Source organism: Argiope bruennichi, chromosome 7 (assembly GCF_947563725.1).
Source record: "Argiope bruennichi chromosome 7, qqArgBrue1.1, whole genome shotgun sequence".
In the NCBI taxonomy this organism is placed as follows: domain Eukaryota; kingdom Metazoa; phylum Arthropoda; class Arachnida; order Araneae; family Araneidae; genus Argiope; species Argiope bruennichi.
In genome coordinates, this window is record NC_079157.1 from 95,297,467 (window position 1) to 95,312,933 (window position 15,467).

General features: G+C 38.7%; 2 protein-coding genes across 2 annotated transcripts; both read right to left on the reverse strand.

The window, feature by feature from the left end:
• Nucleotides 1-10,355: 10,355 nt before the first annotated feature.
• LOC129975484 (uncharacterized) lies at nucleotides 10,356-11,447 on the reverse strand. The gene has a single exon (XM_056088546.1). It carries the CDS (start codon nucleotides 11,445-11,447, stop codon nucleotides 10,356-10,358), a length of 1,092 nt encoding a protein of 363 aa, XP_055944521.1.
• A 1,447-nt stretch (nucleotides 11,448-12,894) lies between these two features.
• LOC129975486 (uncharacterized) lies at nucleotides 12,895-14,166 on the reverse strand. Its single transcript, XM_056088547.1, has one exon. It carries the CDS (start codon nucleotides 14,164-14,166, stop codon nucleotides 12,895-12,897), a length of 1,272 nt encoding a protein of 423 aa, XP_055944522.1.
• Nucleotides 14,167-15,467: the final 1,301 nt, after the last annotated feature.

A 15,467-nucleotide genomic window follows, 5' to 3' on the forward strand; every position in this document is an offset into this window, starting at 1 on the left:
ATTATATAGTAGTTACACCAACTTCGTTGATTTTTAGCTATTTTGAACGAAATCCATTCCCGAGTGTTCGATTAGAAGGGAACATGACGAATTCGAAGTATAAAGTGGTAGTTGAATAAAATTCAGTTCAAGGATTTACATAATACATAGATTTTTTTTTCATCTATATTGCAGATCTGCATCAAGTTGTGAACCGTCAAGGCATTGCTATCATGTATTCTCGCATGGCTTATAAACGCGATAACTCTGGTTACGCAAATACGTGGATTTAAGAAATTTGGTCCGTAAGAAATCTCTGTAAGGTCTCGATACTTGCTGATTTGAGACTACACACAGACACAATAACTTAGACAAATCAAATTTGGCATTTTATCTTGTTTCTTCAATTGTAGCTCTGCCAAATTTCAGTTTCAATCGATCGGAAGAATTGGCCCGAAATGCGTATTTTGATTTTTTTTTTTAAATGATATAATGCAACACAAATATGTGGAATTCTGGAAATGAAATCTGAGGACCAATATCGTTTACGATCTTGTCTAAGTATCACAATTTTGTTGGAGGGGGGGATTAGGTCTGTTTTTACTAATCTCTCTCTCTCTATATATATATATAAAACATTAAAATAGTTAGTTAGTTAGTTAATTAAATTATATTAATTTCCCGTTTTAAGCAACACTAGGGCTATTTTGGGACGGACCTCGTAATTTTGAATCGTGGGCAGATGACGAGGACGACACCTGAGCTGGCACCCCCCCCCTCTCCGCACCACACAACACCAGCGGGAGGACGTTTGGGTCCGGACGGTTTATCGTGCACCAGACCAGTTTATAAGATGGTTCTTCGGTGGAATCGCATCACGAATCTGAAACTCATCGGTTTTAAAGCCGAGACCTTACCACCAGGCCACCGCGGTGTTATATAAAACGTAAAAGTACGTGACACAGAAATTATACTTATTACTCATGGGTGAATGGCAACAATCAAATATATACAAATCATTGTTCGAAATCCAGACTGGTTTATTGCACGTTTTATACAGTTGTATTGAATCGTTAATTAATGCATCTGAAAAATGTCATTAGAAATATTCCAAAGAGAGTTCGCTGCATTGGCATGAAGTTCATTCTGGGAGAGAAAAGAAGATTTTAAAGAAATCAAGAAATAGTCTTCGGACAGGAAATATAATCGAGCTTAAAGATGGGCCTTAACCATCACCAGATGGGTAATTGCAATGACTTGCTTATAGAATTTGATCTCAACATCTTCTAAAGTAATTATTTACTAAATATTACCTTTTCAATGATATCAGTTTAATTTCCAGGCATTTCCCCCCTTAATAATATATTTTAATGCAATTGGATGCACAACAGTAACAATATTTTTAAATGCTATGATGGAATTCAAACTCATCCATCAAAATATTCAGTTGCCTGCTTTGAACTCCATTTTAGGATTTTTACTTCACCTTTTGTTTCATAGTATCATTTGAGTTTTTTATACCACATGAAACAACAAGATGATAAAATTTTAAAAATACACCCATAATAATTATTTATCAGCTTAGATAATTAATAATACGGACGAGCATGCTGATCGCCAAAGGCGGCTAGTAACGAGAAAGTTTCAACTTGAGCACTTCCGTTAGTATTTCCTTCTATTATCTTCAGACAACTAAAATGTTTATGATTGTTTTAATGAGATAATTCATGAAATAACATTTATTAGGTAGCAACTATAAAAACAGGCTCACGAATTGCCATAGAAATGAAGCACAATGGCAAATCGTGATCAGTATTTTTAAATAATTCAGGTATAAGCATGCATAAAATATATAAGCATCAGGTATAACAATGATGTAACGTATTAGCAGTAAAAAATATGGAGTTACTTTAAAACTAAATCTGAATTCCTTTAAAAACTATGATTAAATTTTAGCGTATGTTCATTTGAAAATTTTTTAGCATACTTGCGTAGGTCCAGAAATATAATTTCTAGACTTACTATAATTTCTCAAAAACGGTACAGTTTGTGTAAATGAGTATTGGTATATAAACATGTTACTGAAATTGTAATTCTGTATCAAATTTTTATTTCAGGACTAAGTAAAATTTGTTGAAAATTCATATTCGATTTTTCTTTACTATACGAAGAATAAAAGTCGCATGTCCTAGAATTCAAGAAAAACCACTCATGGCTTTCATTGTGTTTGTTGCCTTCAATTTGATGCCCTACGAGTTGGATTACACCTTCATTAGGAAGTATGTAAAAAATTTCTATTTACTGCCGTTTGTTTTAAAAAAAATTCAATTATTTCTAGAATTCGCCGTCTTTATAATTAAATTGAAATATAATTTCTAATATACGCTTTGATCGTTATCAGTAATGTTCCTTTTATTTACTTAACGTAGATACAATTTCGTGATATATACAAAACTTCGAATATCTGCAGTAGCTGCTTTATATATATAATTTATTCGCGTGAGATTCAATTAACTATAGAGAAATATCATCCCCATATACTCATCAATAATGTAATTCCATTAATGAATGTTCAGAGTTCTATATTCAGAGTGAAAGACTAATACCTAAGCTACCGTAAAACTGCCTTTCTAGAAGAGAGCTCGAAAGAAATTAATTTGAAGAATGGGTTGATGATCTGATTTTTTTAAGCAGAGTAGTATATAAAAATTGTCTCACAATATTTTAATTCCCACAAAATTAAAAAAATAAGAAAAATATGCTAAAAAAGAAACTAATACATTCAAAAATGTTGGCCGTGGACATGGCCGTAGATGTTTTCCGTTGAGGAACAATTAGTGCGAAATATAAATATTTCGCATGAATCTAGCATTTTTATTGAATCTAGTGGGCCATTTTTGACAATTTATTTTCTAAATAATAGATGACACGTGGTTAATATATAAATACCTAGAAATCGAATATGTATTTGAACACTTTTTTTTTTCAACCGATTGTACAAAAATTTGATATACAAATATTGTTGTAGTTACAAAATCGCTTACTGTATCTAATTCAGTTCTGCGTTTTGAATATTACATTTACATGATTAAGATAATACAAAAAAACAAATTATCGATATTTAATAAATTAGACTCAAAATTACATAAATAAATGCTAAAAAAGGAAACCAAATTTTATCTATATTATCTATTTGCGTTTTTTAGTTATCAAGTTCATTTATATTTAGAATGCAAAATAGGATGACATCTTGTGACTATATTTCGTTAAAAATTTAACAGAAATCTACAAAGTAGTTCTTAAGAATCGTATACTAATTTTATTCCGTCTTGCTTAATGCATTTTTGAGTTATCATGTTACAAAATAGAAAGATACAGTTTTAAAAATTCCATTATTCATATTCATGGATTGGATTGGATTGTAGATTTTATTGGCACAAGAGCCTGAAAAGGCCATACTGCGCCATGCATATGGTCAAAAAGAAACAAAAGTAGTAGAATCTAAACAGCCGTCAGTAAAAAAGGTTCAAAAATTCAATGATAAAACTCTGGATCAATTCAATGATGCGTCAGGCAAATATGGAGATTCAGATAAAATGGTAAAAACCAATTGCTTTCAAGAATTTAAAAATGTTTTCGTGAGGATTTTCTCCCAATAGCGTTCGCATGTTCAGTGACAAGGAGTTAAAAAAAATATAAACGGTGAGAATTAAAATCAGGACATTCTATTAAAATATGAATAACTGTTAAAATAACTTGGCATTTGGAGCAAAAAGGAGCTCGATCGCCTAAAAAAAAGATATTTATGCGTTAAGCGAGTGTGACCAATGCGGAGTCGAGTCAGTTTGACATCGAGCTCACGCACTGGGAGACAAGGCCATGATTTAATAAAGGGTTTTATACAGTGTAATTTATTATTTGTCTGTTGGCTCCATGATTTTTCCCATAGTGAATAAATATGTTTTGTGAAAACATTCTTCGTGTCGGAAGAAGGTATTTCACGTTGCATGAACAAGGTGGCTGTTTTTGCAGCATTGTCCGCCAGTTCATTTCCCGCTATACCAACATGACCTGGAATCCAGCAGAATAATATTTCGTAACCTCTATTTTGAAGTGTCTTTAAAAGACACAAGATTTCCAAGGCAATTGGATGAATTCGAATGTGAAAATGGGAAAGTGTTTCTAAGGAACTCATGCTGTCGGTATAAATACAAAAATTGCGTTCGGAGCAGAGAGAAACTTTCTGTAAAGCATAAAAAATTGCCATCAACTCAGCAGATAGAACAGAAAAGGATGCATACAGAGTGTAACCGAATGTTTCCATGTGGAAAACAATACCACAACCAACATGGTCGTCCGTCTTGGAACCATCCGTGAAAATAGGCAAATACTTTGAATACTGACAGATATGAGAACAAAAAAGTTTTTGAAAAATAACAGGGGCCGTTGTTGACTTTTCAAAACCATGAAAAGGGTTTATAAAGGAAAACCGAGGGATATTCCAAGGAGGAAATGAAAATAAATCAAGTGTCTGAATACTCATATCACGGAGTTCCGAATCATTTAGGAGTAATTTAACTCTCTCACAAAATGGAAGAATGTTAGAAGGTCGAGCCGTGTATAATCTCCGAAGGCGGATTGGAAGTATCAAGGAGTGTATAGGGTGTTTCGGGACAGACATCACTCGGAGGTAATAGTGTATAGATATTTTTTGGCGCCGTAAATTTAATGGCATTTGGTGAGAGACAATATAAAGACTTTCCACTGGTGAGGTACGAAATGCACCTGAACAAATTCTTAAAGCAGAATGGTGTATGGTATCCAATCTACGTAAAACAGAAGATCTTGCAGAACTATATACCATACAACCATAATCCATGCGTGCTAGAATAACTGATTCATAGATTCGAAGCAAAGATGTTCTGTCTGCTCCCCAAGAGGTTCTTGAAAGTACTTTGAGAATGTTCAATGATCTGTCACACTTCTTCAGCAGATATAAGACATGCGGAAGGAAAGTGAGCTTGCGATCAAATATTACTCCCAAATATTTTATTTCATTAACCACAGGTATTCCAGTATTTTGGATATGGATAATAGGGTCCAAATGGATTCCACGCTTCCTGCAAAAATACACACATCGACTTTTCTCAGGTGAAATCACATGCCCGTTTTCATCGCACCAATCTACCAGTTTGTTAACTGCAACTTGCAGCTGGCGCTCTATTAAGCGCATATTGCTCCCTTGGCAAGATATCTGAAGGTCATCCACATATAATGTACCTTGGATAGATGGAGGTAAAACGTTAAGAATCTGACTAAAATGGACAATAAAAAGTGTAACACTGAGGATGCTTCCCTGTGGAACACCCTCAGCCTGAATAAAAGGGTTAGAATATAAATTACCAACCCGGACACGAAATGTGCGCAATGATAAAAAGTGTTTTAAAAACATGGGCAAGTTTCCTTTAAAGCCAAAATTTGCAAGTGTAGAGAGAATACCAAACCTTCAGGCGCGATCATACGCCTTTTCTAAATCGAAGAAGACAGAGACCAGATGATTTCGGCAAACAAATGCATTGCGAATTTCGGTTTCGAGTAGGACAATATTATCAAAAGTCGCTCGTCCTCTGCGAAAACCACTTTGCAGCAATGGTATGGATGCTTTTTTCTCTAATTCATATATCAGACGGGAATTAACCATGCGTTCAAGCGTCTTACATAGGCAACTTGTGAGCGCAATAGGCCTATAGTGCAGAGGGTTAGTAGAGTCTTTGCTGGGTTTCAAGATTGGAATCACAACAGCTTCATGCCATTGTGATGGGAACTTCTGTTCAATCCAAATGCGATTAAATAGAATCAGCAGATTGGAAAGAGAAGTGGTAGACAAATGGCGAAGCATGCTATAAGTGATTCCATCAGGACCAGGGCTGGTATCATGAGCCTTCTTTAAAGCTGCCAGTAGTTCGTGCAACCTAAATTCTGTATTGTGAGGAAGCGATTTCCGGGTGAAGAAACACAAAGACTTGCGTTCTACACGTTTCTTAATAGCTATAAATGAAGGCTTATACGAATTAGTCTCTGAAACCTGTGCAAATGAATGTCCAAGAGTATTCGCGATATCTAAAGGAGAAGATACCAATCCGTTTTCAGTCTTCAGAACAGGAATGGAAAATTCTTGGTAAATTCCATTCGCTGCCTTGACCTTTCTCCAGAGTAGTTTCGGAGAAGTAAAGGCTGTGATAGAAGATATGAACTTAATCCAGGACTCTCTCTGACTTTGCCTACGGACACGACGAGCATTGGCTCTGGCACGTTTGAAAGCAAGTAAATTCTCTGTTGTGGGATTGGATTGGATTGGATTGGATTGTGGGATTTAAGGGCGCAAGAGCCATAGATGACTATACTGCGCCAGACATATGGTTATAATATAAAAAGCGTGTCTTTATGTAAAATTAGAAACCGATTAAAAATTACTTGGCAATGACTCTTAAAATTAGCAACGAGAGTAAAAAATGGTAACGAAGTATTAAATAAGATGATATAAACCAATTTCTTTTAAAAATTTAAAAACATTTTTGTGGGGATGTTCCCCCACAAGCATTTGCATGTCCACTGTTGAATCATTAAAAAATCGTAAACGATGATGATTAAAAACAGGGCATTCAATTAAAAGGTGAAGAACTGTTAAAATCGTTCGGCATCTTGAGCAAAAAGGAACTCGATCGCCTAATAAAAGATGTTTATGGGTTAAACGTGTGTGACCAATGCGGAGTCTAGTCAATTTGACTTCGAGCTCACGCACTGGAAGAGCAGCCCATAATGTAATTGTAGGTCTAATAAAATATAATTTGTTACTGTTTTGTTGATTCCACGATTCCTGCCATATAGCATTAATACGACGCTTAAACAATTGCTTCGCATCGTAAAATGGCACCTCACGCTGCATAAACAAAGACGCCGTTTTCGCAGCGTTGTCAGCCTGTTCATTTCCTGTTATCCCAACGTGACTCGGAACCCAGCAAAATAAAATTTTGTAGTCCCTGTTTTCCAGAGTTCTTAAGAGGTGCAGAATTTCCAGAACGATAGGATGTATTTGATTATGAAAATTGGAGAGTGTTTTCAAAGAACTCATGCTGTCGGTGTAAATACAAAATTTACGCTCAGTAGAGAGAGATACTGTTTGTAGCGCATAGAAAATTGCCATTAATTCAGCAGATAATACTGAAAAAGAGGTATGCAAACGATAACTTATTGTTTCTGTATCAAAAATGATACCACACCCAACCTGTCCGTCCGACTTGGAACCATCTGTGAAAATAGGCATATGGGTCGAATACTGAGAGCGATGAGACATAAAAAGGTTTTGAAAAATTACAGGGGCCGTTGTCGGTTTCTCAAATCCATAAAAAGGATTTAAAAAGGAAAACCGTGGTAAATCCCAAGGAGGAAATGCAAATAAATCAAATGTATGAATACTCACATCATGTAGTTCCGAATCCTCGAGGAGTGATTTAGCTCTCTCACAAAAGGGAAGAATGTGAGAACGTCGAGCCATGTATAATCTCCGAAGGCGAACAGGAAGCATAAAAGAGTGTAAAGGGTGTTTCGGGATTGATAAAGCACGGAGGTAATATTGTACAGACATTTTTTGACGCCGTAAATTTAAAGGAAGATGGTGACAGACAACGTAAAGACTCTCCACTGGTGAAGTTCGAAATGCTCCCGAACAAATTCTTAGTGCAGAGTGGTGTATGGTGTCCAATCTGCGTAAAACGGAAAACCTTGCAGACCCGTATACCATACAACCGTAATCAATGCGTGAAAGAATGATTGCTTCGTAAATTCTAAGCAAAGATGTACGATCTGCTCCCCAAGTGGTTCTTGATAGTACCTTAAGAATATTCAATGACCTGTCACACTTCTTCCGCAGATGTAGGACATGCGGAAGGAAAGTGAGCTTACGGTCAAATATTATCCCTAAAAATTTGAATTCATCCACAACAGGAATTGCGACATTTCGAATGTAAATTGCAGGATCTAAATGATGACCTCTTTTCCTGCAAAAGTGAATACAACGACTTTTTTCCGGAGAAATCGTGTGTCCATTATCATCACACCAGTCAATAAGCTTATTAACTGCAATCTGCAGTTGGCGTTCCATTGAGTGCATATTGCTGCTTTGGCAGGAGATCTGGAGATCATCTACATATAAGGTGCTTTGAACAGATGAAGGTAAAACATTAAGAATTTGACTAAAATGAAGCATAAAAAGCGTTACACTGAGGATGCTTCCCTGTGGAACCCCCTCAGCTTGAATAAAAGGATCTGAATAAAAATTACCCATTCGAACACGAAACGATCTTAAAGATAAAAAGTTCTTTAGAAAAACAGGCAAATTTCCTCGAAAACCAAAATTTAAAAGAGTTGTAAGAATTCCAAAGCGCCAAGTTCGATCATACGCCTTCTGAACGTCAAAAAATACGGACACTAGATGATTCCGACTGACAAATGCATTGCGGATTTGAGTCTCGAGAAGGACGATATTATCAGATGTGGAACGCCCTCTACGAAAACCGCTCTGCATTTGCGGAATACATGCCCTCTTCTCTAATTCGAAAACTAACCTAGAATTGATCATTCGTTCCAATGTCTTGCACAAACAACTTGTGAGAGCTATAGGTCTGTAATTCAGAGGGTCAAAAGAGTCCTTACCGGGTTTAAGGATGGGAATAACAATAGCTTCGTGCCATTGCGAAGGGAACTTCTGCTCAAACCAAATGCGGTTATATAAATATAACAAATTTGAAAGAGAAGTTTCAGATAAATGGCGAAGCATGTTATAGGTAATTCCATCCGGACCGGGGCTTGTATCCTTAACTTTAGACAAGGCCGTTAGCAGTTCATGCATCCTCAACTCAGAATTGTAAGGAAGGGATCTTCGGGTGGAAAAACGCAAAACTCTCCGTTCCGCGCGATTCTTCTTCGCCAAAAAAGCAGAATTATATGAATCGGCAGCGGAAACTTGTGCGAAAGTATACCCGAGAGTATTAGCAACATCTATGGGAGAGGCAATCGTTCTATTTCCTGTCTTTAGCACGGGATAGGAGAAATCTTTGTAGATCCCATTTGCAGCTTTTACTTTTTTCCAAAGCAATTTGCTTGAAGTGGAAGATGTGATTGAAGACACAAAGCGAATCCAAGATTCCCTCTGGCTTTGTCGGCGGATGCGGCGAGCATTAGCTCTGGCGCGCTTAAACGCAATAAGGTTTTCTGTTGAAGGGTACTTGCGAAAAATATTCCATCGTTTCTTTTGTTCTCTGTAACTGTCGCGGCAAGAGTCATTCCACCACGGTTTCCGGAATTTCCTCGCACGTGGGGAACATTTTGGAATGGTATTGTTTGCGGCATAAATAATACAATCGGTAACATTTTGCACTGCTTCCGTGATATCCGAAAGTTTAACCATTGTCTCTGTGATGTCTGCAAGTTGCGTAAAGGCAGTCCAATTTGCCTGCTCAAATAGAAAACGTGGAGGACATGGAGTCGCAACGCCACTATTAGCATGGGGGACAATTAATGGAAAGTGATCACTGCCATAAAGATCACTGGCAACTGTGAAATTCAGAAATGGTAGCAATTCAGGAGAGCAAATGGCTAGGTCAAGACTATGGAAGCTGCGTGTGGGTTCATGAAAGTACGTTTTCTCATTATTATTGAGCAGACAGAGACAGTTATTGGTAATAAACTGCTCGATCTGTCGCCCACGAGAATTTGTACTTTCTGAACCCCACAAAGTACTATGCCCATTGAAGTGGCCGAGTATTAAAAATGGTGAAGGCAACTGATCAACAAGATTATTAAGTTGCTGCTGATTGATGACATCATGTGGTGGCAAATATATAGAACAGACTGTAACAAGTGTTCTTGTATGAACCTGAACTGCCACAGCCTGTAAGGGAGTATGTAATTTGAGAGGTGTACTGGGGAAAAGGTTAGAAGTTAAGATACAGACACCTCCAGAATTACTAGTTTCTGTGTCTGCATCCTTACGGATTATATTGTAGCCACGAAGTTTGAAAGAAACGTTAGGATTCAAGAACGTTTCTTGAAATGCAAAACAAGAAGGATGAAATTGATTGATAATGCACTTGATGTCAGTAATTTTGGATCTCAGACCACGACAATTCCAAGAAACGAAGGTACCCATTAAGAAATATTGTTTGGAGATAAATCATTTGCAACATTGCTTTGAGTTTTTGGAACATCACAGCTCATTGTAAAATCCTCCTCCTCTGACGGATGGAGGGAAAGGTGATCAAGACTAGTGGGTTTATCAAATATGGTCGGCAAGTCCTTGTGAGCTAAGCCCTCTGTCGCTAATCCCAAAGCGACTGAATTCCGGACTGATAAAGACGAAATTTTTTCTTCAAGTCTCTTTGTGAACGACCTTTTTTTGAAAGTTTGAGAGCCAGAGATTTTTCGGAAGCAGATTTATGTTTCTTTCGTGTGTGTTTGATTATAGTTTGCGTAACATTGGAAGACTGATCAGATTCAGATATTGTAACTGAACTATCAGTTTCAGAGTTAGCCTTAAAATCTTTTGTGTCATATTGGATCCCTACAGTTTTTGGTGGACCCTTTACAACAGAAGCATAGTTTGTTCCGAGTGCAGGTGTACGAGCTCTGACAATTCTCCGAGCTTCAGGAAATGACACCTGCTCTTTAACTTTAACAGAAATAATCTCTTTTTCTCTTTTCCAGATAGGGCATAAGCGAGAGAAAGAGGCGTGGTCTTCTTTACAGTTTACACATTTTTCTTTCGCTGAACACTCATTACTTTCGTGGCCAGGTACTGCACAACGGGCGCATGTTAAAGTCCCGCGGCAGTTAGCCTTTGAATGGCCGAAACGCTGGCAATTGAAGCATCTCAAAGGATTCGGAACATAAGGTCTTACGGGTAATTTCATGTACCCAGCCTTTATCGACTCTGGCAATTTTGGAGAGTTAAATGTTAAAATAAGATGCTTAGTATTAAGGAGTTTTCCATCTCGCCTAATAGAAATTCGGCGCACCTGGGTCACTCCTTGACTTTGCAGTTTTTGAGTGATTTCTTCCAAAGAGACATTGAACAGTTCCCCACAGGAAATTACACCTTTCGAGGAATTCAAGGAACCATGTGGAGTAACAGTAACTTTTATTGTGCCCATAGATTTCAATTTTAAAATTTTGTTCGATTGTTGTCTTGATGCAACTTCAACGAGTAGGTCACCTGAACGAAGTTTTCGAACAGATGCCACTTCTCCTACACTTCCGGTTAAAGCTTTTTCTACAAGAAAAGGTGATACGGTATGGAACGATTCTTTAACTTCAGAAACACGCTTCACAATAAAAAATGCATCGTACGGTTTTAAAACTTGTGACGGTACAGAAAGATGCCCACTGAAGGGAGCATTGCGGCGAGGCCCCATGCGATATGAAAAGACTTCAGGTCCGACGGCACCGCCCACCACGGAGCCCAACAAGGGAAGGCAGCCACCGGCTCTGGCCATTCCCAGCCTCGGCGCTTACCTTGGTGCTAGCCGGAACCTATACGCTCGGAGTTACCCCCGGGGACAGTGACCACCCTTAACGCCAAGCCCAAGGAGTAACCCCTTCGCTTGATCCCTAGCAGACTAGTAACTCAGGTTGCTAGCTACCGGCCGATTGATGCACAGGGGACCATAGTGCACCACCCGTCTAAAGGGTCGCCACGCACGGCTAACACGTGGGGTTTTGGCTGTCCATGAGAAGCAAGAAGCAAACAGAGCGGCGACAGCTTCTCATGGAGAGCTCTCTCGCTTGCCGTCGAGGGATGGAAGGATCAAGCAGAAAGCAATAGGCGTAGGGGAGAGTAAACATAAAATGAGTAAAGATCCCTGGGTACCTCGGGATTGGGAGACCCGTACTCACCTATAGTAGGTGAGCCCCTGAGGGGATTCTCTGTTGTGGGATATCTGCGGAAAATATTCCACCGCTTTTTTTGTTCTCGGTGACTGTCGCGGCAAGCCTCATTCCACCACGGTCTCGGGAATTTCCTCAAACGTGGGGAGCTTTTGGGGATGGTATTGTTCGCAGCGTCAATCAAACAGTCAACTACATTTTGTACTGCCTCTGTAATATTAGTTGTTCTGACCATATTCTCTGAAATTACTGCCTGTTGCATGAAAGCATTCCAATCAGCCCGCTGGAATAGGAAACGCGGGGGACAAGAAGTCGCGCCGCCTCTATCAGCATAGGAAACCATTAAGGGGAAATGATCACTATCGTAGAGATCAGTCGCAACTGCAAAACTGAGCAACGGAAAGAGATCGGGAGAGCAAATAGCCAGATCCAGACTGTGAAACGTACGTGTGGGCTCATGGAAATAGGTTTTCTCATCATGATTAAGCAGACAGAGACAGTTATCAGAGATAAACTGTTCAATCTGTCTCCCACGAGAATTTGTATTTTCCGAGCCCCATAAAGTACTATGAGCATTAAAATCACCAAGTAGTACGAAAGGTTTGGGTAGTTGGTCCAATAAATTATTAAGTTCATGTTGGTTAATGATAGCATGTGGAGGCAAGTAAATGCTGCAAACTGTGATAAGGGTCTGTATGTGGACTTGAACAGCCACAGCTTGTAAAGAAGTTTGCAAATTTAAATGAGAGCTCGGGTAAAGATTGGAGGTTAAGATGCAAACACCACCGGAAGGAGTATTTCCAGTATTAGCATCTTTACGAGCACAGTTATAGCCACGAATTTTCATGGGGATATCATGTTTTAGGAAAGTTTCCTGAAAAGCAAAACAAGCGGGATGGAACTGGTTAATAATTTGCTTAATACCAACAAATTTGGACCGAAGGCCACGACAGTTCCAAGAAATGAAAGTTGCCATTAAGTCACAGAAGTATTGAGAATGTTGGTGCGAGTCTTATTAAGAGTTGGCGAAGTATCGCAACTCATTTGTAACTCATCCTCCTCGTCAGACGGATGTAGGGAAATGGAATCGGGACTTTTAGGTTTGCCAAAGATGGACGTTAAGTCCTTATGAACATTACCTTGTGTCGCAAGTCCCAAAGCGACAGAACTTTGTGATGTTGATTTTTTCAACTTTGACCTGATGTCTTTTGGTGAGATTCCTCGTTTCGAAAGCTTAAGTTTAAGTGATTTCTGAGAGTTAGAATTAATTTTAGGTCTAGACGGTTTGCTAGTTACAGGAGTCGTGTTTGTTTCATTTTCAATTTCGGAATCGGATGACTTTTCAGTATTTTTCGGTTGGGGAGCATATTTTGCACAATTTGTGCAGGAACAATTTACACAGAAGGTTGTTTTAACTATGGAAGCATAGCTCAATCCAGGTTTTGGTGTCTGATTTAAAACTTTTTTCCGAGCTTCAGGATAGCTGATGTCTTCTTTAAATTTAATAGAGGTAATTTCTTTTTCTACTTTCCATCGTTCACAGGACCGAGAGAAAGATGCATGATTCTCACCGCAATTTACACATTTTTCTTCAGCGTTACATTGCTGGCTGTCGTGGCCTTTTTCAGCACAGCGGGCGCATGTTAATGTCCCGCGGCAGTTAGCCCTGGAGTGGCCAAAACGCTGGCATTGAAAACATCTTAACGGATTAGGGATGTACTGGCGGACAGGCAATTTTATATATCCTGCATAAAGGAATTCAGGTATTTTTGGTCTATGAAAGGTCATTACGTAATGTTTGGTGGGTAGGAGTTGTCCATCCCGCCTAATGGTGATCTGGCGTACATGAGTTACTCCTTGGGGTTTCAGTTCCTCGGAGATCTCCTCTAAAGGAACGTTAAATAATTCCCCACACGTTATTACTCCTTTGGAGAAATTTAGGGATGCGTGAGAGCTGACAGTAACGGGAAAGGTGGCTAAGGCTTTAAGTTTCATAATTTGCAGTGCTTGCTTTTTGGAATTTACCTGTACCAGCAAGTCACCAGAACGCATCTTCCGGATAGAAGATACCTCACCAATGGTTGCTGTAATGGCTTTCTGTACGAGGAATGGTGAAATAGAATTAAACGAATCATTCTTTTCAGAAACACGTTTGATAACGAAATAACGGTCAAAATGTGGAATATTACATTTGAGATTTAGTTCTTTGTGATGCCCATTGAAGGGAGATTTTCGGGAGGAGCCCATGCGATATCGAATAAGATTCAGGTCCGACGGCACCGCCCACCACGGAGCCCAACAAGGGAAGGCAGCCACCGGCTCTGGCCATTTCCAGCCTCGGCGCTTACCTTGGTGCTAGCCGGAACCTATACGCTCGGAGTTACCCCCGGGGACAGTGACCACCCTTAACGCCAAGCCCAAGGAGTAACCCCTTCGCTTGATCCCTAGCAGACTAGCCACTCAGGTGACTAGGTACCAGCCGATTGATACACCGGGGACCACAGTGCACCACCCGTCTTTCAAATGGGTTGCCACGCACGGCCAACACGTGGGGTTTTGGCTGTCCATGGGAAGCAAGAAGCAAACAGAGCGGCGACAGCTTCTCATGGAGAGCTCCCTCGCTTGCCGTCGAGGGAAAGAAAAAAAAGGCGACAGCAGAAGGCGCAGAGAAGAGTAAACCTGAAGGGAGTAAAGATCCCTGGGTACCTCGGGATTGGGACACCCGTACTCACCTATAGTAGGTGAGCCCCTGAGGGGTCATATTCATGGATTCTGAAACCAAATAAAATCTCGTGTTCGAATTTTTCAATGTCTATAATACTTTTTTTTATATAATGAAGAAGTAAAAAAATAAATTTAAGAAGATGGAACTCCCACCAGCTTACGACGATTCTTTGCTAGAAAATCATTGTCTCAGATTCCGATAGAGTTGAATACATATGTAGGTATTATTACTTATCTATTCGGAATGTTCTATATCTCTTCGGAAACAACCAATTCACATATGTAACTGAGCATTCCTATTCGTATTCCCTATCTTAATATTCATAAATTATTGTATTGTCTCCGTTCGCATTATGTATATCAACAGAGAAAAATAGCACTATTGATGAGCATCCTTTGGGTATTCCTATTGACCTTTTCCTATCATAATTTTTATGTGATCGTGACCGATTTTTCTACCTGGGTCCTATCCTCGTTTATAGTTTTTAGGTTAAATTTTGAATCATCCACAACATTTAAAAGCTTATTTTTGCAACTTTCTTATTGATTCCTAAAATCCTGTATAGTAAAGAACATTCGAAAATTTCAAGCTTTACTCGCTATTCTTGAAATGAAAACTGATAGCAAAAAAATTAATAAATAAAGTTCCTTTAATTCTGACTAAACATATCACATGTTTACGATTAAAGATAATTATCATTCGCCAATACTCAACAGGCGCAAGGAAAACAAAATATTTTTACAATGTAAACATTGTTGAAATGTATAAATCTTTCTAAGAAATCATTTTTTTTTAGTCTTGAATGTTAAAAAGTAAGTTCCAT

Excerpts from the sequence above, each read along its gene's own strand:
- LOC129975484 (XM_056088546.1), bottom strand. The coding sequence starts at position 11,447 with ATGGGGCCTCGCCGCAATGCTCCCTTCAGTGGGCATCTTTCTGTACCG.
- LOC129975486 (XM_056088547.1), bottom strand. The coding sequence starts at position 14,166 with ATGGGCTCCTCCCGAAAATCTCCCTTCAATGGGCATCACAAAGAACTA.